A 25,314-nucleotide genomic window follows, 5' to 3' on the forward strand; every position below is an offset into this window, starting at 1 on the left:
GAAAGAGCTGTATGTATCCTACAAATATATTCAGCAAACTCACCAACATGACAGCGTAACAGACTATAAGATGTCAAAAATATTCTAGAGTCCAATTATGGCCTCCTTACCAATACACAGTGCATTCCTTCAATGCACCCTATCTTTTTACTCAACGTCGCTAGTTATTAGAGAAATGCAAATCAAAACTACAATGAGGTTACCACCTCACGGCAGTCAGAATGGCCATCATCAAAAAGTCTACAAATAACAAATGCTGAAGAGGGTGTGGAGAAAAGGGAACCCTCCTACATTGTTGGTAGGAATGTAAGTTGGTGCAGTCACTATGGAAAGTAGTATGGAGGTTCCTCAAAAAAACTTGAGTTACCATATGATCTAGCAATCCCACTCCTGGGCATATATCCAGACAAAACTATAATTTGAAAAGACATGCACCCCTATGTTCACAGCAGCACTACTGACAACAGCCAAGACAGGGAAACAAACTAAATAATGAATGGATAAAGAAGATGTGGTATATACATACAATGGAATATTTCTCGGCCATAAAAAAGAATGAAATAATGTCATTTACAGCTACATAGATATACCTAGAGATTATCATATTAAGCAAAGTAAGTCAGAAAGAGAAAGACAAATAACGTATGATATCACTGATATGTGGAATCTAAAATATGACACAAATGAACTTATCTATGAAACTGAAACAGATTCACAGACATAGAGAACAGACTTATGGTTCAGCGGGGGGGACAGATTGGGAGTTTGGGATTAGCAGATGCAAACTATTATACATAGGATGGATAAACAACAAGGTTCTATTGTATAGCACAGGGAACTATATTCAATATCCTGTAATAAACCACAAAGGAAAAGAATATGAAAAAGCTATATATATATATCTGAATCACTTTGCTGTACACCAGAAACTAACACAACACTATAAATCAACTATACTTCAATTTAAAAAAATAAATAAATAAAAGCAAAGCATCCTATCTTTTAATTTTTAGACTGTATTTAATCAGGGGTTCTAGCATGCTGGAGGGAGAAATTACATCTTTATTTTTACTGACCTCTGAGATTTAGAATTCTAAAAAAACCCCATTTCATCATGAATATACGCACAAGCAGAGTTGTACAGCCATACTCATGTCTCTGTCACCAATAGAAAGCAGATAATTTATCACATTCAATGCTTGCAGATATCCACAAAATATCACTTACCCTCATCACTACTTCAAAATTACCATAATTATAAATTAGATTTTATGATTTAAGAGTAAATAAAGAATACATTATGAAATTACAAATTTGGCTTTTTTCTACTTTGGTAATATTTCAATATAACTTTATCTTTGCAATTTTATTTTATTAGTTTTAAAACATTATTTGGAAAAGAGTCTGCCATAGGGGTCAGTGACAAAAAAGTGTACCACTAGACAGCACCCCACTAGACTACATACTCTATGCAAGCAGCTACTTTATCTGTTTTACAAACCAGAGCCTATCACAAAACCTGGATGATGTTCAGTAATTGGCTAATTAATTGATTAATTAAACATTGTGTAATACAAAGCAAGCAGATAAATCTTATTATACACAAACACATAAATTAGAAAAAGCACAGAAAAATATAAATTTTTAAATGTGCTAATATTTGGTAATTATATTACTCAACACGAACATCCATTTTTCTACTAGTTATCCAAACCATATGCATGCTTCTATGATTTAGTCAACTACTAAGTAGAATAAAAATTATTTTTCTCTCTCCTAACTTCCTTTACCTCCCCAGAATTGGCAATACTTTCCTTGCTTCCTTTATAGTACTAAGACTACAAAAGAAAGCATATCTAAGAAATTGTGTAATCATGTCCTTTCCTTCTTTTGAACAGTGGTGCTAAAAAGAAGTCTGCATCCCAACAGTTACGTTTTCCAGTGGTGTGTGGCTCACTGAATCTAATGTATCCACTACATCCAAAATATGCTGTAAAGCTAAAGAATTAGCACATGATAAATAGCAAATATTTTACTTATTCTATCTTTATTCATTAAACTACTTGACACTCATTAATATCAACATAGTCACCACTTTCAGAGGGCATGTAAAGACTTTAAAATGTAAGCAACTATAAATAAATACACAAAAATGTCAAACAGTGGTTCCCTAGAAGCTAACACTTTTACAGCTAACTTATTCTCTTTATACTTACCCATAGTTTCATAGATTTTCACAAATATACATTACTATTATACTTTTAATATGATTTTTTAATGTAAGCACAAAAGAATTAAGAAAAAGACTCCGATACTTATCAAGACCTCAAAACCACAGTGACATTAATTAGGATACTAATTGTCAAAATTCAACTGCTCTCTGGATATTTTATTTAGTTAAAAATATTTCCTGGGCTTCCCTGGTGGTGCAGTGGTTGAGAGCCCGCCTGCCAATGCAGGGGACATGGGTTCGTGCCCCAGTCCGGGAAGATCCCACATGCCGCGGAGCGGCTGGGCCCATAAGCCATGGCCGCTGAGCCTGCGCGTCCGGAGCCTGTGCTCCGCCACAGGAGAGGCCACAACAGTGAGAGGCCCGCATACCGCAAAAAAAAGAAAAAAAAAATTTTCCTTTAGTTTTTCTATATGACTTTTTAAAAATGTGTTTTTAATGGATACTCATTTTTCACAACTAATATAAGAAACTAAATAAACCCAACAAATTACAATATACATCTTCACCATATAATAACGGATATTTATAGCAATCTTAATCTTCTTCTGAGCCTTATCTTTATTTAGGCCTAAAAATGCAATGCAAATAATATGAGGATATTTAAAGAAACATCTTCATGGCTAACATTTAGTAAGTGCTTACTATGTCCTAGGCAATGTTGTAGGTGGTTAAACGCATTAACTCATTTAAACTTCACAACAACCTTATGAAGACGGCTGCCGGGCCAAGGACTTTACACAAGCTAATAAGTTAGTCTGTCACTTTTCATGGATGCTGGCAGAAGACACAAGACTCCTGGATCAAAGACAAAAGGATTGTATTACTCACTGCACAGCAAGCAGCAGAAGCATGAGGATATTGCTGTCAGTTCCCTTCTGGCCCCCAAGTGTCACAGGGGCAAAACCATGGGCCCAAATGGACTCCTGCACTCTCAGTGAACTGTATTACAAGGAACGAAGAGTGTGGGAAACCACTGCTTTTATAGGAAGCATTAAACAACCCTGCTCTTTGTCCCACAGGGAGACACGACCTCATTCTTCAAGGTTGCTCACTGCAAACACAACCCTGAGAAAAGGCCCAGAAAAGGAGTGGTCAAGGCCTTCCACTGCTGGCATCCACAACAAGGTGTGTCAGGTGCAAGGGACCCATGGAGGGGGATCCCCAAAACACAGATACTACCATCATCTCCATTTTACAGATGAGTAGGCAAGGTAAGAGGTCAAGGAACTTTGCTCAAAAACACAATAAGCAGAGGAGTTTGGATTCAAACACAGGCAGTGCAGCTCCAGAACCTAAACTACCACTAATCACTACTATGTTGAGTGTGAGTTGGAGCAAAGAAATTGAAGAAATCAAAGTAATTGCAGAACTGAAAACAAGAGGATCACATGAAACAACAATAGTTCTGAAGACAATGTTGGTAATGTGGTGGATGCACTGGAGAAAACAGAAGAATCCAGAACAGTGAAAATGATGAAAGAAGATTAGTCAAGGAAAAAGAATAACACATACAACAAATATGCATAATCACTACAACTTAACAAAGAAAATAGACTGAATGGAAAAAAATATTCAAAGATTCTATGGAAAAAACCATTCTTGAAATGAAGGATGGATTCTACAGATCAAAGCAGCTCAATCAAAGCAGAAGAAAAAATAAGCTGCCCCAGCCCTTAACAAAGGAAGCAGGTAAAATGTTAAGAAGCAAGTGGAAGACCTCCAAACAGAATCTATAACCATGACCTACACGGTTCCCCCTTGGCACCCATTTCATGCCTCTCTGCCACTGGAGCCATCATGCTGCTCCTATTCCTAATGCTAGGTGTGAACTCTGACTATTGTACTTGGATACCAGAGATTGGTTTACTTTTGAAACAGACTGGGTCAGCAATAGACATATGATAAAAACTGGTCCTAGAATTCTGTTAAGCTGATACAGAGTCATTCTCCCTCTCCAGGGATATGGACAAGAAATCATGTAGTATCCAAGTTTGCAGGCAACCATCTGCCATCAAGGGGAGCCAGCCACAGGATGAAGCTGACTAAAAAAAGGGCAGAGAGATGCAATGAACCAGGAATTTTGTGACAATAGTGAGCCTGACTTAAGCCAACTCAAACACATCTGATCTCTGAACATGACAGTACATGACCCAAAGATTTCATTCTTTCTTCGAATTTGAGTTATTTTACTTTTTTTTTAATTTTTAATTTTTTTATTTTTGGCTGTGTTGGGTCTTGGTTGCTGTGCACAGGCCTTCTCTAGTTGCAGCGAGTGGGGGCTACACTTTGTTGTGGTGTGCGGGCTTCTCACTGCAGTGGCTTCCTTTGTTGCACAGCAGGGGCTCTAGGCATGCAGGCTTCAGTAGTTGTGGCTTGCAGGCTCAGTAGGTGTGGCTTACGGGCTCTAGAGCGCAGGCTCAGTAGTTGCAGCGCACGGGTTTAGTTGCTCCGCAGCATGTGGGATCTTCCCAGACAAGGGCTTGAACCTGTGTCCCCTGCACCAGCAGGCGGATTCTTAACCACTGTGCCACCAGGGAAGCCCCGAGTTATTTTACTTTTAAACAATATCCTGGCTGGTAGACTCTAATAAATGGATATCAACTTTCATACACTACCCAAGGAAACAAAACAGACTATACATTCTATTCAAGTGTCGCCCAAAATTTACATAAACTAGCACATATTAGAATGCAGAGAAAAGAATCCTGCAGCCTGTGGAAGAAAAACCACGTTCACAGAAAGATAGACAAGATGAAAAGGCAGAGGGCTATGTACCAGATAAAGGAACAAGATAAAACCCCAGAAAAACAACTAAATGAAGTGGAGACAGGCAACCCTCCAGAAAAAGAATTCAGAATAATGACAGTGAAGATGATCCAGGACCTTGGAAAAAGAATGGAGGCAAAGATCAAGAAGATGCAAGAAATGTTTAACAAAGACCTAGAAGAATTAAAGAACAAAGAGATGAACAATACAATAACTGAAATGAAAACTACACTAGAAGGAATCAAGACCAGAATAACTGAGGCAGAAGAACGGATAAGTGACTTGGAAGACAGAATTGTGGAATATGCTGCTGCGGAACAGAATAAAGAAAAAAGAATGAAAAGAATTGAAGACAGCCTAAGAGACCTCTGGGACAACATTAAATGCAACAACATTCGCATTATATGGGTCCCAGAAGGAGAATAGAGAGAGAAAGGACCCAAGAAAATATTTGAAGAGATTATAGTCAAAAAATTCCCTAACATGGGAAAGGAAATAGCCACCCGAGTCCATGAAGTGCAGAGAGTCCCATACAGGATAAACCCAAGGAGAAACATACCAAGACACATAGTAATCAAATTGGCAAAAATTAAAGAAAAAGAAAAATTACTGAAAGCAGCAAGGGAAAAACAACACATAATATACAAGGGAACTCCCATAAGGTTAACAGCTGATTTCTCAGCAGAAACTCTGCAAGCCAGAAGGGAGTGGCATGACATTTAAAGTGATGAAAGGGAAGGACCTACAACCAAGATTACTCTACCTGGCAAGGATCTCATTCAGATTTGATGGAGAAATCAAAAGCTTTACAGACAAGCAAAAGAATTCAGCACCACCAAACCAGCTCTACAACAAATGCTAAAGGAACTTTTCTAAGTGGGAAACACAAGAGAAGAAAAGGACCTACTAAAACAAACCAAAACAATTAAGAAAATGGTAATAGAAACATACATATCAATAATTACCGTAAATGTGAATGGATTAAATGCTCCAAACAAAAGACACAGGCTCGCTGAATGGATACAAGAACAAGACCCATATATATGCTGTCTACAAGCAACCCACTTCAGACCTAGGGACACATACAGACTGAAAGTGAGGGGATGGAAAAAGATATTCCATGCAAATGGAAATGAAAAGAAAGCTGGAGTAGCAATACTCATATCAGATAAAATAGACTTTAAAATACAGAAGGTTACAAGAGACAAGAAAGGATACTACATAATGATCAAGGGATCAATCCAAGAAGGATATAACAATTATAAATATATATGCTCCCAACATAGGAGCACCTCAATACATAAGGCAACTGCTAACGGCTATAAAAAATGGCAATCAACAGTAACACAATAATAGTGGGGGACTTTAACACCTCACTTACACCAATGGACAGATCATCCAAACAGAAAATTACTAAGGAAACAGAAGCTTTAAATGACACAATAGACCAGATAGATTTAATTGATATTTATAGGACATTCCATCCAAAAACAGCAGATTACACTTTCTTCTCAAGTGCGCACAGAACATTCTCCAGGAGAGACCACATCTTGGGTCACAAATCAAGCCTCAGTAAATTTAAGAAAACTGAAATCATATCAAGCATCTTTTCTGACCACAACACTATGAGATTAGAAATCAATTACAGGGGAAAAAACGTAAAAAACACAAACACATGTAGGCTAAACAATACGTTACTAAATAACCAAGAGATCACTGAAGAAATCAAAGAGGAAATTGAAAAATACCTAGAGACAAATGACAATGAAAACATGACGATCCAAAACCTATGGGGGGCTTCCCTGGTGGCGCAGTGCTTGAGAGTCCGCCTGCCGATGCAGGGGACGCGGGTTCGTGCCCCGGTCCGGGAAGATCCCACATGTGGCGGGGCGGCTGGGCCCGTGAGCCATGGCCGCTGAGCCTGCGCATCCGGAGCCTATGCTCCGCAACGGGAGAGGCCACAACAGTGAGAGGCCCGCGTACTGCAAAAAAAAAAAACCTATGGGATGCAGCAAAAGCAGTTCTAAGAGGGAAGTTTATAGCTATACAAGCCTACGTCAAGAAACAAGAAAAATCTCAAGTAAACAATCTAACCTTACACCTAAAGGAACTAGAGAAAGAAGAACAAACAAAACCCAAAGTTAGCAGAAGGAAAGAAATCATAAAGATCAGAGCAGAAATAAATGAAATAGAAACAAAGAAAACAATAGCAAAGATCAATAAAACTAAAAGCTGGTTCTTTGAGAAGATAAACAAAATTGATAAACCATTAGCCAGACACATCAAGAAAAAGAGGGAGAGGATTCAAATCAATAAAATTAGAAATGAAAAAGGAGAAGTTACAACAGACACCGCAGAAATACAAAGCATCCTAAGAGACTACTACAAGCAACTCTATGCCAATAAAATGGACAACCTGGAAGAAATGGACAAATTCTTAGAAAGGTACAACCTTACAAGACTGAACCAGGAAGAAATCGAAAATATGAACAGACCAATCACAAGTAATGAAATTGAAACTGTGATTAAAAATCTTCCAACAAACAAAAGTCCAGGACCAGATGGCTTCACAGGTGAATTCTATCAAACATTTAGAGAAGAGCTAATACCCATCCTTCTCAAACTCTTCCAAAAAATTGCAGAGGAAGGAACACTCCCGAACTCATTCTATGAGGTCACCATCACCCTGATACCAAAACCAGACAAAGATACTCCAAAAAAAGAAAATTACAGACCAATATCACTGATGAATATAGATTCAAAAATCCTGAATAAAATACTAGGAAACAGAATCCAACAACACATTAAAAGGATCATACACCATGATCAAGTGGGATTTATCCCGGGGATGCAAGGATTCTTCAATATATGCAAATCAATCAATGTGATACACCATATTAACAAATTGAAGAATAAAAACCATATGATCATCTCAATAGATGCAGAAAAAGCTTTTGACAAAATTCAACACCCATTTATGATAAAAACTCTCCAGAAAGGGGGCATAGAGGGAACCTACCTCAACATAATAAAGGCCATATAAGACAAACCCACAGCAAACATCATTCTCAATGGTGAAAAACTGAAAGCATTTCATCTAAGATCATGAACAAGACAAGGATGTCCACTCTCACCACTATTATTCAACATAGTTTTGGAAGTCCTAGCCACGGCAATCAGAGAAGAAAAAGAGAGTCCTAAAGATGCCACCAGAAAACTACTAGAGCTAATCAATGAATTTGGTAAAGTTGCAGGATACAAAATTAATGCACAGAAATCTCTTGCATTCCTATACACTAATGATGAAAAATCTGAAAGAGAAATTAAGGAAACACTCCCATTTACCATTGCAACTAAAAGAATAAAACACCTAGGAATAAACCTACCAAGGGAGACAGAAGACCTATATGCAGAAAAACTATAAGACACTGATGAAGTTAATTAAAGATGACACCAACAGATGGAGAGATATACCGTGTTCTTGGATTGGAAGAATCAATATTGTGAAAATGACTATACTACCGAAAGCAATCTACAGATTCAGTGCAATACCTATCAAATTACCAATGGCATTTTTTACAGAACTAGAACAAAAAATCTTAAAATTTGTGTGGAGACACAAAAGACCCCAAATAGCCAAAGCAGTCTTGAGGGGAAAAAACGGAGCTGGAGGAATCAGACTCCCTGACTTCAGACTATACTACAAAGCTACAGTAATCAAGACAATATGGTACTGGCACAAAAACAGTGATATAGATCAATGGAACAGGATAGAAAGCCCAGAGATAAACCGATGCACCTATGGTCAACTAATCTATGACAAAGGAGGCAAGTATATACAATGGAGAAAAGACAGTCTCTTCAATAAGTGGTGCTGGGAAAACTGGACAGCTACATGTAAAGGAATGAAATTAGAACACTCCCTAACACCATACACAAAAATAAACTCAAAATGGATTCGAGACCTAAATGTAAGACCAGACACTATAAAACTCTTAGAGGAAAACACAGGAAGAACACTCTTTGATACAAATCACAGCAAGATCTTTTTTGATCCACCTCCTAGAGTAATGGAAATAAAAACAAAAATAAACAAATGGGACCTAATGAAACTTAAAAGCTTTTGCAAAGCAAAGGAAACTACAAACAAGATGAAAAGACAACTCTCAGAATGGGAGAAAATATTTGCAAACAAATCAACGGACAAAGGATTAATCTCCAAAATATATAAACAGCTCATGCAGCTCAATAGTAAAAAAACAAATAACCCAATCCAAAAATGGGCAGAAGACCTAAATAGAAATTTCTCCAAAGAAGACATACAGATGGCCAAGAAGCACATGAAAAGCTGCTCAGCATCACTAATTATTAGAGAAATGCAAATCAAAACTACAATGAGGTATCACCTCACACCAGTTAGAATGGGCATCATCAGAAAATCTACAAACTACAAATGCTGGAGAGGGTGTGGAGAAAAGGGAACCCTCTTGCATTGTTGGTGAGAATGTAAATTGATACAGCCACTATGGAGAACAGTATGGAGGGTCCTTAAAAAACTAACAGAACTACCATATAACCCAGCAATCCCACTACTGGGCATATACCCAGAGAAAACCATAATTCAAAAAGACACATGCACCCCAATGTTCTTTGCAGCAGTATTTACAATAGCCAGGTCATGGAAGCAACCTAAATGCCCATCAACAGAAAAATGGATAAAGAAGATGTGGTACATATATACAATGGAACATTACTCAGCCATAAAAAGGAACAAAATTGGGTCATTTGTAGAGACATGGATGGATCTAGAGACCATCATACAGAGTGAAGTAAGTCAGAAAGATAAAAACAAGTATCATATGTTAATGCATATATGTCGAACCTAGAAAAATGGTACAGATGAACCCGTCTGCAGGGAGGAAATGAGACACAGATGTAGAGAACAAACCTATGGACACCAAGTGGGGAAAGCAGGGGGGGGGGGTGAGTTGGAGATTGGGATTGACATGTATACACTAATAGGTATAAAATGGATAACTAATAAGAACCTGCTGTATAAAAAAATAAAATAAAATTCAAAAAAAAAGAATGCAGAGAAAACTTCAGAGAACACCTACTTCTCTAACAGCAGAGTAGGTAATTTGAAACAACCCTCCCACTGAAGACAAGAAAACTGAGTAAAATATTTTTGAAAGTAAAAATGTCTTAAAAGCATCAAAAACTAACAAGGTAGTGAAGAATTACTAAAGGAAGGTGAGCCTGGTATTCAGGGCTGCATTTCCCATGGGGGTGTCGGCTGCTCAGGAAAAGGCAACCAAGAGCATGCACTGTGACTTTCAACAGACTCATCGATAGTCCTAGAGGTCTACAACCATCCAGGGAAGGGGAACTCAAGATGGCAGGAACCCCAAAGTTGTGGACATCAACAGGAAAAGTGAACCAGAAATCAATCTCTGCAAGAGTGCTGCACAGCTTTGAGTTACATGCTTGGAACAGAAAATAGAGACATGAAACTGAACTGAGGTGTTCCTAAAATACTAGTGCCCCTAGGTACCAGTAAAAAAAAAAAAAAAAAAAAATCAAAGAAAAACCACCTTTTAGAGGAAAAAAATCATCAATCTATTTCTACAAATAAACTGTCAACTATATTGTCCAGCACACAAGCATAGATAATCAGTTACATGAGGAGACAAGATGACATGAGCAAGAATGAGCAGAAACAACTGAAATGAAACAACTCCGGATATTGCAATAATCAAACAAAAATTTTAAACCAACTGTATTTACCATGTTAAAGGTAATAAAATCCGAGCATTAGAATTTTCAGGAGGGAACTAAAAACTACAAAAAGTTGCAAACTTGAAAAAGAATAATAGAGAACTTTCAAAACATAATAAATGGACTCAATTGTTATGTTTAACAAGAGACTACATGGTTAAAAGGGGATAAGAAAACTGTAAGATCTATCTAGAATGATCTATTTAGAACAAAGGACAGAGGAACAAAAGTATTAAAAAAATTTAAAAGAGAGGGTAAATGATAACAAACACAGTGAAACAGTCTAATGAACATTTAGTTAGAAGAAACAAAGAATGGTACAAAAGCAATGGCTGAATATATAATAGCTGAGAATTTTCCAAAGCCGATGAATACATCAAGAAACCTCAAATTCCAAAATGTAGAAAGTATACAAAACCAACAAAATATAATAAAATTAGAAATGAATAACAAAAATCAAGGAGAAAATCCACACAAACAATTGGAAACTTTTTAAACTCTCTTAAACAGCTCAGAAGTCAAAGAGGAGACCAAAACTACAATTAAAAACCATTTAGAAAATAAGGATAATAAAAATAATATCGAAACCTAATGTTTTCTAGGGAAAACACTAGAAATCATGTTAAAACAAAATCCAGCCTTAAACACCTTTTTTTTGGTTTAAGTAATTAATAAAAACTAATTAAACACTCCATAAGTTGGAAATGACATACACAAAAGTTTCTACAACGGATATGATACAAATAAGTTTAAGCAAACATACAAATATTGATATAAATCATATTTTTATATATTAGTTATGTACAACTGGAAGCCAGGGGTTTTTTTGTTTGTTTTTTTAATGTATCATTTATAATAGCTCCCCTTCTTTTAGTGAGCTTTTAGTGAGAAGTTTTGCCTCCAGATCTGCTAAACTCATTCAGAAATAAAGAATGATTAAATATCATGTCTAGACTTTCAGGTAAAACACATTATCAGTTAAAAATGTCTCCACATCGGGCTTCCCTGGTGGCGCAGTGGTTGGGAGTCCGCCTGCCGATGCAGGGGACACTGGTTCGTGCCCGGGTCCAGGAGGATCGGCTGGGCCCGTGAGCCATGGCCGCTGAGCCTGCGCGTCTGGAGCCTGTGCTCCACAATGGGAGAGGCCAGGGCAGTGAGAGACCCGCGTACCACAAAAAAAAAAAAAGAAAAAGGAGGAAAAAAAGGTCTCCACATAGAATTAAGGTACAGACACTTCGGGCTATGCAAAAACTCTAGAGAAATAGGCTTAGTGAAGTCTAATGAGCAAGGCAGAACTTCTGAAAAGGGAGTTGGGGGTGGGTATTCACAAAGCGAAGAGTTGAGGTAATTCTTTAAAAATGACCTGGGTAATTGAGAGACTGGTCTATACAGAGTGAAAGCCAAGACATAAGCATGCACTCAGTTTGATTATGTTCTTCCTTTGTGAGAAATGAGGTACCCTGGGCAAGACTAAAGTCTAGTATGAACTAAGAGTGCTGGATAAAACTGTTAACGATACAGTTTGAAGGTGTCATTTAACCTTGTGTTAATTAAAATATGGAAGGAGGGATTCAAGCAAATGCTCACCGACTCTAGACTCTTAAGAATGGAACTGATGTACCAGGGACAATCTGGGGAAAGTTCCCTCCGGTGGGACTTTGAAAAGTCTATAGCCTAGAAAAACTAACAAACTAAATCAAAATTCTAATAAAAAATGTAAAGTTGGCCAGAGAGAAGAACAGTAGTTACCAGGGGGTGGGAAAAATGAGGAGCTGTTGGCCAAAGGGTACAAACTTGCAGTTTTATAGAATGAATATGTCTGGAGATCTAATGTACCAGCATGATGACTATAGTTAATAATACTGTAATACTTGAATAATGAAAATTTGTTCAGATAAAAAAAAAAAGGAGAAGCTTTCAAACACAGCAGACTTAATAACAAGTAAAGTTATCAGGGATAAAGAGAAACACTACATAATAATAAGAGGATCAATTCTCCAACAACACATAAAAATCCTTAACACATACATATGCACCTAACAACAGAGTGTCAAAATACATGAGGCAAAAACTGACAGAACTACAAGGACGAATACATAAATCCACTATTATATATGAGGACGTTAATAGCCACCTATCAAAAATAGATCCAGCAGACAGAAAATCTGTAATGACACAGCTGAACTCAACACCACCATCAATCAACTGGATATAATGGACATCTTTAGACTACTTCATCCAACAAAAGCAGAATACACATTCTTCTCCAGATCAGATGGAACATTTACCAACAGACCAAATAAATTTGTTTCTGTGCCTTGAGACAAATTTAAAATAATAAAAATCATACAATGTCTGCTCTCAGACCACAATGGGAATAAGGGAAATTCATAGCATTGAATGCATATATAAGAAACCAAGGGGGCTTCCCTGGTGGTGCAGTGGTTAAGAATACGCCTGCCAATGCAGGGGACATGGGTTCGATCCCTGGTCTGGGAAGACCCCACATGCCACTGAGCAACTAAGCCTGTGTGCCACAACTACTGAGCCTGTGCTCTAGAGCCTGTGAGCCACAACTACTGAGCCTGCGCACCGCAACTACTGAAGCCCACGTGCCTAGAGCCCATGCTCCACAACAAGAGAAGCCACTGCAATGAGAAGCCCACGCACCACAATGAAGAGTAGCTCCCACTCACCGCAACTAGAGAAAGCCTGCGCACAGCAACGAAGACCCAACGCAGCCAAAAATAAATAAATAAATAAATAAATTTTTTTAAAAAAGAATAATCTAAACTCAATAAACTAAGCTTCCACTTTAAGAAACTAGAAGAAGAACAGCAAATTAAATCCAAAGTAAGCAGAAAGTGATTTAAGAAATGCTAAAAATTAGAGCAGAAATTAATGAAACTGAAAACAGGAAACCAATAGAGAAGAATCAATGAAACCAAAAGCTGCTCCTTTAAAAAGATCAGTAAAATTGATAAGCCTCTAGCCAGGTTAACTAAGAAAAAGAGAGAGAGGACACACAAAAATTACTAACATCAGAAATTAAAGAGGGGCCATCACTATAGGTCCCATTGACATTAAAAGGATAATAAAGGAATACTACAAACAACTCTATGCCCACAAATCTGAAAACCTAGATGAAATGGGCCAACTCCTTGAAAGACACAATTTGCCAAAACTCACCACTAGAAGAAACAATCTGAACAGGGCTGTATCTATTAAAGAAACTTAATTAATAATTAATAAGCTTCCAAAACAGAAAGCACCAGGCCCAAATGGGTTCACTGGTAAATTCCACCAAACACTTAAGGAGGATATTACACCAATTCTCTACAATCTCTTCTGAAAGACAGCAGCAGACAGAATACTTCCCAACTCATTCTATGAGGCCAGTACCACTGTAATACCAAAAATAGACAAGGACATTGCAACGAAAAAAAACCCCAAAACACCTACAGATCAGTATCTCTCGTGAACACAGCAAAAAATTCTCAACAAAATATTAGTAAACTGAATCTGAAAATGTATATAAAGAATTATACACCACAACCAAGTGGGATTTAACCCAGGTATGCAAGGCTGGTTCAACATTAGAGAATCAATTAATGTAATTCATCATACCAATAGGCTAAAAAAGAAAAATCACATGATCATATTAATAATGCAGAAAAATCACCTGACAAAAATCAAACACCCATTCATGATTTTAAACAACATCAACAGCAACAACTTTCAGTAAACTAAGTATAGAGGGGAACTTGCTCAACTTAATAAAGAATTGCTAACAAAAAACCTACAGCCAGGGGCTTCCCTAGCGCAGTGGTTAAGAATCCGCCTGCCAATGCAGGGGACATGGGTTCGAGCCCTGGCCCGGGAAGATCCCACATGCCGCCAAGCAACTAAGCCTGTGAGCCACAACTACTGAGCCTGCACTCTAGAGCTCGCATGCCACAACTACTGAGCCCACGTGCCACACCTACTGAAGCCCGTGTGCCTAGAGCCCGTGCTCCACAACAAGAGAAGCCACTGCAATGAGAAGTCCGCACACCGCAACGAAGAGTAGCCCCCACTGGCCGCAACCAGAAAAAGCCCGCGCACAGCAACAAAGACCCAACGCAGCCAAAAATAAAAATAAAAATAAATAAATTAAAAAAAAAACCTACAGCCAACATCATATTTAATGGTGAGAGACTAAAAGCTTTCCCACTAAGATGAGGAACAAGGTGAGGATATCCCCCTCTCACAACTCCTTTTGAACATCATCTGGAAGTTCCAGCTACTGCAATAAGACCAGAAAAAGAAATGAAAGCTATGCTGATTTAGAAGGAAGAAACAAAAAACTTCAAAGTCAAAGACATCATGACTGTCTACATAGAAAATCTGAAAGAATCAACAAAAAAACTCCTTGTCTATATAGCAAGGTCTCAGGATGTAAGGTTAATATACAAAAGTAAATCACTTTCCTATACACCAGCAATGAACAAGTGAAATTAAAAAAAAATCATATTAGCACTTCCTCCAAAAAATACTTAGGTATAAATCTAACAAAATATGTACAAGATTTACATGACAAAAACTACAAAACTGATGAAAAAATCAAAGAACTAAACAGAGTTATTCTGCATTCATGAACTGGAAGAGTCAATATTACCAAGATGTCAGTTCTTCCCAATTTGATCTATAGTCAGTGCAATCCTAATCAACATCTATCAAGTTATTTCGTGGATATCAAAAAACTGATTCTAAAATGTATATAGGGACTTGCCTGGTGGCACAGTGGTTAGGAATCTGCCTGACAATGCAGGGGACACGGGTTCGAGCCCTGGTCTGGGAAGATCCCACAGGCCGCGGAGCAACTAAGCCCATGTGCCACAACTACTGAGCCTGCGCTCAAGAGCCCACGAGTCACAACTACTGAGCCTGCACGCCACAACTACTGAAGCCAGCGTGCCTAGAGCCCATGCTCCACAACAAGCAAAGCCACCACAATGAGAAGCCCTCACACTGCAACAAAGAGTAGCCCCCGGTTGCCACAACTAGAGAAAGCGCACACAGCAACAAAGACCCAACACAGCCAAAAATAAATAAGTTAATTAATTGATTTTAAACTAATAACAAAATATATATATATTTAAAATGTATATGGAGAAGCAAAAGACCCAGAAGAGACCACATGATACTGCAGGAGAAGAGCACAGTTGGAGAACTGACACTATCTGGTCTCGAGGTTCCTTCTACAGTGATCAAAAACAAGGAAAGAATACAGAGCCCAGAAATGACCCCCATAAATACAGCTAACTGATCTTTGAGAGAGGAGCAAAGGCAGTACAATGGAGAAAAGACAGCCGTGTCAACAGACGGTGCTGGAAGAAATGGGACATCCAAGCACACACACAAAAAGAATGCAGGCACAAACCTTACACCCTTCACAAAAATTAACTCAAAATGGATCACAGAATGTGAAATGTAAAACTATAAAACGCCTAGAAAATAACATAGGAGAAAATCTAGATGACCTTGGGTTTGGCAATGACTTTTCAGATACAACACCAAAAGCATGATACATGAGAGAAATAATTGATACACTATCTATAGACTTCATTAAAATTTAAAATTTCTGCTCTGCAGAAAACATTGCCAAGAGATACATAAAGACAAGCCACAGACTAGAAGAAAATATTTGCAAAAGACGTATCTGGTAAAGGACTCTTATCCAGATTATATGAAGAACTCTTATAACTCAAAAATAAGAAAATGAACAACCTGATTAAAAAATGAGTCAAAGAATTTAACAGAGTAGTGGAAGAAGATATACAGATGGAAAATAAGCATATTAAAAGATATCCCTGGGCTTCCCTGGTGGCACAGTGGTTGAGAGTCCGCCTGCCGATGCAGGGGACGCGGGTTCGTGCCCCGGTCGGGGAGGATCCCAAGTGCCGTGGAGCGGCTGGGCCCATGAGCCATGGCCGCTAGGCCTGGGCGTCCGGAGCCTGTGCTCCGCAACGGGAGAGGCCACAGCAGTGAGAGGCCCACGTACCACAAAAAAAAAGATATCCCTCATCATATGTTATCAGGGAAGTGTAAATTAAAACAATGAGATACTATTAAACACCTATTAGAATGGTCAAAATCCAGAACACTGACAACTCCAAATGCTGGTGAGGCTGTGGAGCAACGGGAACTCTCATTCATTGCTGGTGGGAATGCAAAACGGTACATCTACTTTGGAAAATGGTTTGGCAGTTTCTCACAAAAGTAAACATACTCTCACCATATGACCCAGCAATCATGCTCCTTGGTATTTACCCAAAGGAGCTGAAAACTTATGTCCACACAAAACTCTGCACACAAATGTTTACAGCAGCTTTATTCATAATTGCGAAAACCTAGATAGAAGCAACCAAGGTGTCCTTTAGTAGGTGAACAGATAAACTGCTGTACATACATACAACAGAATATTTTTCAGCAATAAAAAGAAATGAGTTTTCAAGCCATGAAAAGAACCGTAAATGTATACTACTAAGTGAAAGGAGTCAATCTGGAAAGGCTGCATATGGTACGATTCCAATTATATTACATTTTGGAAAAGACAAAACTATGGAGACAGAAAAAAGAACAATGGTTGCCAGGGCTTAGAGGGGAGGAAAGGATGAACAGACAGAGCACAGAGGATTTTCAGGGCAGTGAAAGTACCTGTATGATACTATACTGATCGATACATGTCATTACACGTTCTTCCCAAACCTACAGAATGTACACCACCAAGAGTGAACCCTAATGTAAACGATGGACTTAAGGTGAAAATACTGTGTCACTGTAGTTTCATCAATCATAACAGATGCACCAATGCTGGTGGGAGTGCTGATAAACGGGAGGCTATGCGTGTGCCTCCCGTTCAGGGGCAGGAGGTAAATGGGGAATATCTGTGCCTTCCACTCAATTTTGCTGTGAACCTGTAACTGTTCTAAAAACTAAAGTCTACTTAAAAAATTATGCTAGTGGTAAACTGAAAGTATGAATGTGTACTGATATTTATAAGCATGTATATACAGCCTCACATTTATATAATTACTAGTATATCACTAGAATGAACTAACATAACTAATTCTCAACAGAAACAATATGATATGCATCCCTACAGCCTAGACTTCTCTCATACTACGCTCCACTAAAAAGAACTAGTAGTCTTACAGAGCAGGCGATTTCATCTCCTGAGGCAGAGAGTATTAAAGATGGGCCTGAAAAATATTCTCGCCAACGAGCAATAGCTTTGAAACATTTTGAGATATTAAAAAGGATTAAGAAGCCAGCCAAAAAGGGGCTCCCACTAGCCACACAATTGCAACTTCAGCAGTTTAAAAAAAAAAAGGTTTAATTATAATTAGCTAAATCATAACCAATTATAATTAACTAAAACAAGTTTGCAAAGCCCTGATTATATAATGACTCTCAAAGAAAAGTGGAATTTCTCTCCTCAAGTAACTAGCACTTCATTCAAGTTGATTTTATTCATAAAGAAAAATGGACACAGAACTGGCAACAGTCACACCACCTCCAAAAGAGAGGATTCTTCTTACCATAAAAACTTGTGAGAATTCTTGCTACTTTCCCAATGACCACTTGTAGGATACTCATTCCCATCACTTACCCTCACCCCACACACACACCTTAAAAGAGTACTCATTTTAATAAATACTCTTAAATTACTACAAATCGTTAAAGAAATGTGTCAAGGCACACAATTCACAGAGTAAGAGACCTTCCAGTAAATCCTGGGCCTGGAGACATGCAGAGATGTCAAAGTCTTGCAGTCAACTGGAATGTGCTTTTAAATTGATTAGAAATTTACGAAACTTTCTTCTCTTTGCTTGCAGGTTGGTAATTTTAACAATTGTTCTTTATCCTTTTCTTTACTATTCTCCTTGCCCTATGTGTTCACTAAAGGAACTGGACAAAGGTCTTTCCAAGCACAAAGACAGAGCAAAGACTAACACAATTGGCTTTATTTAACTTTCATACGGAAGGACAGGATAAATATATATGTTTATATATATATATATATATATATATATGGCATCAATACCTATCATATGCCTAGAAGTATTCTGGGCACTGGGAATAAATCAATGAACAAGACAAATCTCTGACCTCATGAAGTTTATGTTTTAGTGTGAAAGGCACACAAACAAATATGTAATACAATGTCATATCTGTTAAATACTAGGAGGAGAAGTAAAGCAGGAAAAGAAGATAGAGCACGACAAGTGCTGCTTTTTGACAGGTTGGTCAGGAAAGGCCTCTCCAACAAGACAGCACTAGGTAGAAATTTGACTGACGTATGGCAAAAAGTTCCATGAGTATCTGGGAGAAAGGCGTTCCAAGCAAAGAAGACAAAAAGTTCAAGTGCCTGAAAAAGGAATATGGCTGGAGCCCAGAGAGCAAGGGGAAGACAGGAGATGTGGTTGGACAGGTAGCCAAGGTCAGTAGAGCTTGAAGATCATATATGGACTTTAGGTTTTATTTTAAGTATCCCTGGAGGCCTTGAATAGTTTACAGAAGGGAAATAAAACACTCTTACTTTGGGTTTTAATTAAAAGCTCACTCCACTACTACATGAAGAACAAAACTAGACTGGAGTGAGAGTAAAAGCAGCGAGACCACTCGGGAAGCTCCTGCAGCAGTCCACACAAGCAGTGGTGGTGACTAGCTCTGGAGTGACAGCAGAGGAGGAGACGAGAGGTGACTGAAATCAGGCAGGATTATCAAGGTAAAGCCCAAAGCATTTTCCAACAGGCTCCATATTTCGAGCCTGAACAATACATGATGTCATTTACTGAGGTGGGAACACTGGACATATAGAAGGTTTCGGGGCAACAGTAAACAGTTCCACAGAAGACACATTAAGTTTGAGACCCTCTTAAGACATCTAAGAGGAGATGTTAAGAAGTAAGCTGAAGATACTGGTTGTGTTCAAAGCAAGGAAAGAGCTGGTAATATAATTTTTAGAGTTACCAGCACATAGATAATATTTAAAGCAACTGAACTAAATGAGACCATCTAATCTGTGAGATGAGCAAAAGAGACCAGTGAGATAGGAAAAAGCAAGGGAATGTGGCATCCTGAAGCCAAATTAAAACAAAAAGTTTTCCTCCTGAAAGTGGCTGGCTGTGTGAAAATGACACTGCATACCTAAGGAGGCCAGAGACTCAACAGTGGTGCTGGCAACGCGAAACCAAAACCAGCTCTGGGAGAGCAGGAGGAAGACAGCCTGAGTGGAGCAGGTTCATGAAAAAATGGTCAAAAATAAGTAACAACCGTAAGTATAGACAACTATTTCAAGGGCTTCTGCTATAAAGATGAGCAAAGATGCAATATGGTAGCTAAAAGGGGTAGCTGACCACAAGAAGTTACTTATGTTTAAGAAGGGTGATACTGCAACAAAGGCTAATACTAATGGAAATGATTCACTGAGAGGAAATTCTTGATACCAGAAACCAAGGAAAACTGAAGGCGCAAACGGGACAGAAACCGGGACGCAGGTAGAAGAGTTGGCTGTAGATGACCCCAGAGACTTTTCATCCCACTTTAGGTTAGGAAGGTATAATAAAATAGATGGACAGAGATGCAAGCAGGAAAGAAGATTTGATTGCAGATGAATGTGGAATTTCTTTCCTGATTGCTTCTATTTATTTTTTCATTGAAATAAGCAAGATCATCAACTGAAAAATGAAAAATGAGGTGTCAGAAGTTTGAAGGGAGAAGAAAAGGTGTTGAAAGAATTATCCCTGATAATGGGAGAGGGAATTCTAAGTAGACTATAATGAGTGAAGGATAGCAATCATGACCCACTTGAGATTTGAGGTCATAAATTTAAAATGCCACCAGCCAGCAAGTTTACGGTTTTCTCCAGCCATTTTTGCTGCTAAAATGCAGAGTCTGAGTTTTGTTACGAAAGCAAAATAGTGGGAGGATGGCAAAGGAGTTTAGGGTGCATAACAGAACAACTACAATAATGGATCACAGAATCTGAACTAGAAAAGGAGGCTGACAAACCCCATCAGTAAGATCACTGAGTTGGAGAATTCAGTGCGTCTGAAGAATTACTGTGGTGTGGATATAAGGAAAAAGTGAGCTAGTAAAAGAAGAGGTATAGTAAGGACAGTTGAAACTGAGATTTTGGAAGTGAAACAGCAAGTGTCCTAGTAAGTGATACAGTGATAAAGGCTAAAGTTTGGCCATAAGAATGAGTGACTGAGGTGGGCCGGAGAAGAGGATTTTGAGGAAATCAAGGAGCTCCAAGGTCTGGGTGTTGAGAAGATTATTAACATTGACAATGGGAGAAGGAGAGGAAAATGGAAAGGGACGTGCTAAATCTTCAGAGATTAGACAGAGTACTCAGGGAGACTTCTGGTAAGTGCAACCAAACAGGACCTGTGGACAGTCTTAGAGCACTGGCTTAAAGGGACTTGCAAGTAATCATAACCTCGCAAATGTCACTTAAAATTACAAAAAACTTTTCACAAGAAACTAACGGTACAAAGTACAGAAAAAATTTAAATTAAGGGGAAAATCTATGAAAAATAACTCGTGGAGAACTTACATAAATCCAAGTTTAAAGTAATGTGGTAAAGAGGGGCTTCCCTGGTGGCACAGTGGTTAAGAATCTGCCTGCCAGTGCAGGGGACCCAAGTTTGAGCCCTGGTCCGAGAAGATCCCACATGCGGCGGAGCAACTAAGCCCGTGCACCACAACAACTGAGCCTGCGCTCTAGAGTCCACGAGCCACAACTACTGAAGCCTGCACACCTAGAGTCCGGGCTCGGCAACAAGAGAAGCCACCGCGATGAGAAGCCCGCACACCGCAATGAACAGTAGCCCCTGCTCGCCGAAACTAGAGAAAGCCTGCACGCAGCAACAAAGACCCAACGCAGCCAAAAAAAAAAACATAAATAAAATAAATAAATTTATAAAAATAAATAAATAATGTGGTAATGAATGTACACCAAAGGGTAAAATGTAGAATTCTGAACTTCCAAGCTTCTCTCCTGTCACTCTACTTAACTAGACTCTATGGGAAAAAGGAATGAGAACTGCAGAACTTTTGAAGGCTTCTCCAAGAATTACAAGGATATAATAGCAACACATTTGACAACCGAAAGTACTTCATGGAAAATTATATTATAAAAGATACGGCAATTTCTAATTTTCTCTAAAAACTGTATGACATTCTGTAAGCATCAAGGTGGTGACATTCAACATCAGAGAAAAGGCCTATCAACTATGTCTAAACAACAACTGTAAAAATACTGACAATGACAGACCATCTCCCATAGATATCCTGTGAACACAATATGAAACCTAGTCCCGTTGACAGGTCATTAAATCACTAACTTGGTATAAACTTTGGAAACCACTTTGGGCAACCTATTCTACTTTCCTTTTGCAGATGCAAAACACACATTAGCTTATTTAAGGCACCTAAAAGTCCAGTAGACTAGGAAGTATTTGGTCTGGTCTTACCCAGCATTTCACAGTATTATTTGCTAATGGAACATATTTTTTCCTCACATATATACTAACACAATAAACAAACACTAGATGGTTCATAAGCCAGAAATCTCCCATGAGATATCATACGAATGGCCTGGAATTACTGTTTACTCCAGTTTTAATTTTGCTTTAATAAAATATTTCTCTACAGAGATTAAACGATTTCTACTAAATCAGAGCTTTAGGGGAAAAAAGGGAGAAAACTCAGTTTTTTCACTTTGTCATTACTTATTAAACTACTCTAGCACATGGAAGTTTTAGAACTCGGTGTATAGACGACTGCTAACTGTACAAATTATTCTGTACATTCTTAAATTTTTAAATTAAGTTTTGAAACCTGTTTCCACAGTATTTTCTGTTTCTGTTGTCTCCAGCCCATCCATGCTGTCCTCATCTTCCACTGTACTTTTTCCTCTACTTCGAGGCCTATGGACAAAGAAATAAACATATAATTAAATGTTACACATTAAATCTTAGAATTATACTCAAAATAAAGCACAAGTTGAAGGTACACAAAATAATTTAGGCAATTTTTCCTTTCCTTTACCACATCAAATAGTAAATATCACACTTTACAGTCATTTTTCCCACATATTCAGCCCTTCCTTATACCTAAATGTGGGGACAGGCCCATATTAATATGTTTGTATCATCATAACTCACTTTTGTAAGTATTCTCCAGGCTAGGTTTTCCCCTCTTTTACCAGACCTTGAGATCACTCCCTCTGTCTACAGTAGAGGTTTTTTTGTGGGTTTTTTTTTTTGCGGTACGTGGGCCTCTCACTGCTGTGGAGCACAGGCTCCGGACCCAGCGGCCATGGCTCATGGGCCTAGCCACTCCACGGCATGTGGGATCTTCCCGGACCAGGGCATGAACCCGTGTCCCCTGCATCGGCTGGCGGACTCTCAACCACTGCGCCACCAGGGAAGCCCTACAGTAGTGGTTTTTAACTACCTAGTGGGTTCAAAGTTCACACACCAGGTTACACCTCTAGATCTACTGAAATTGAGGAGTGATGTCCAGACGTCTGCATTTTTAAGACACCTATCCCTTAAGGAGAAAGTGAGGCACACTCCTGCAAACCACCCCCCAAAAAACAAAAAAATCTAACTATTAAGCATGATCTAATCACACTTGCCTTACAAGTGTGATGCATTTTAATTTATAAACACGTCAGTAAAGTAAAATAAACATAAGAATCACGGTCAGATCAGTTCGGTGTTTTGTGACCACCCATAGGGGTGGGATAGGGAGGGAGGGGATATGGTTAGATATGTATACATATAGCTGATTCACTTTGTTACACAGCAGAAACTAACACAACATTGTAAAGCAATTATACTTCAATAAAGATGTTTTAAAAAAAAGAATCATGGTAAAGTACAATTCTCTTACCCAATGCAATTAACTAAAAAGACCTTTAAAGTTTTTGAGGTCTCATAAAGGATAGAAGTGAGTCAAAAAAAGTTTTTAAACACATAAAAGAAAAAAGAAAAAAAAGACATTACATATAAAAAAAAAACTTAGAAATTGACAAAGCACTATTCAGATAATTTCAGAGCTTTAAATTATTTCATTACTTAAAAAGAAAAAGTACAAACGAACACAGTATTTATTTGAAAAATACTTAAAGAGTTGAAAACAATAAAGAATAGAGAAAAATAATATGAAAAGGTAAAGCAAAAAAGACTGTTTTAAACAACAGGAAACCTATTTAAATCTTTTTTTTTAATTTTATGTATTTATTTATTTTTGGCTGTGTTGGGTCTTTGTTGCTGCGCGCAGGCTTTCTCTAGTTGTGGTGAGCAGAGGCTACTCTTCATTGTGATGCACAGGCTTCTCACTGCGGTGGCTTCTCTTGTTGTGGAACACGGGCTCTAGTCGCGCGGGCTTCAGTAGTTGTGGCTCGTGGGCTCTAGAGCACAGGCTCAGTAGCTGTGGCGCACGGGCTTAGTTGTTCCGCGGCATGTGGGATCTTCCCGGACCAGGGCTTGAACCCGTGTCCCCTGCATTGGCAGGTGGATTCTTAACCACTGCGCCACCAGGGAAGGCCTAAATCTTATTTTTAAAAGGATATTAATCCATCAAAACCAATAAAGGAGATATGAAATTTTTTTAAGTTAAAGCAATCAAGGTCCAAATAGTTTTATAAGTGCAATACTACACACTGTCAAAAAGTCATCCTCATCCCACAGAAAAAAATTAAAAGGAAATAACCAAAGCAAAACCCTAACATATCCAAAAAACTATGGATGAAAACAAATACCAATAAATATAATGAGAATGCAAGTATAATTTAATATTAGAAATTTGCCAATATAACACACCAAGTCAAGCAGGCAAAACAGCATCATTCATGAGGGAAAGGGAGAAAGTAGGCAGAACAAATAAGAGATGACAAAAACTTGATGGGAAAGGGTGATCCGGGCTAAGGTTGATTTTATTGTTCATAGAAAAAGAGAGAGAATAATTATTTTTAGAATTCATTAAGGCAAACAGTTATGTTTAAGTAGTAGTAGTTATGTTTAAGTTATGTTTAACTTAAAAAAAAAAAACTTTAGAGGGATTTCCCTGGTGGTTCAGTGGTCAAGAATCTGCCTCCCAACACAGGGGACACGATTTCGATCCCTGGTTGGGGAACTAAGATCCCACATGCCTCAGGGCAACTAAGCCCGTGCACCGCAACTACTGAGCACGCAGGCCACAACTAGAGAGCACACGCACAACTAGAGAAGCCTGCGCACCACAGCAAGGAGCCCCACCTCAGCAAAGGATCACGTATATGCCACAATGAAGATCCCATGTACCACAACTAAGACCCGACACAGTCAAAAATAAAATAAATATATTTTATATTTCCATATTGCATTCATCTGCTCAATCATCAGTTAAGGGTGCTAAAGGAGGCTAGAAGTTGTAGAACAGAGTACGCAGTAGGAAGGAGCTGTGCAGAGAAAAAGCTCCAGAAATCTGCATAAAGG

General features: G+C 38.4%; 1 protein-coding gene across 1 annotated transcript in view; it reads right to left on the bottom strand.

Moving 5' to 3' along the window:
- KMT2C (lysine methyltransferase 2C) overlaps positions 1-25,314 on the bottom strand; it is a gene marked incomplete at both ends in the record, with an annotated part of 286,382 nt that overhangs the window by 182,126 nt on the left and 78,942 nt on the right. Inside the window, one exon of the mRNA XM_079711888.1 lies at positions 22,670-22,758. Coding sequence (XP_079568014.1) covers positions 22,670-22,758 — 89 coding nt within the window. The remainder of the gene's footprint in view (positions 1-22,669; positions 22,759-25,314) is intronic.

The sequence above is a fragment of the Hyperoodon ampullatus genome, assembly GCF_949752795.1.
Source record: "Hyperoodon ampullatus genome assembly, chromosome: 9".
Classification (NCBI taxonomy): Eukaryota; Metazoa; Chordata; class Mammalia; order Artiodactyla; family Ziphiidae; genus Hyperoodon; species Hyperoodon ampullatus.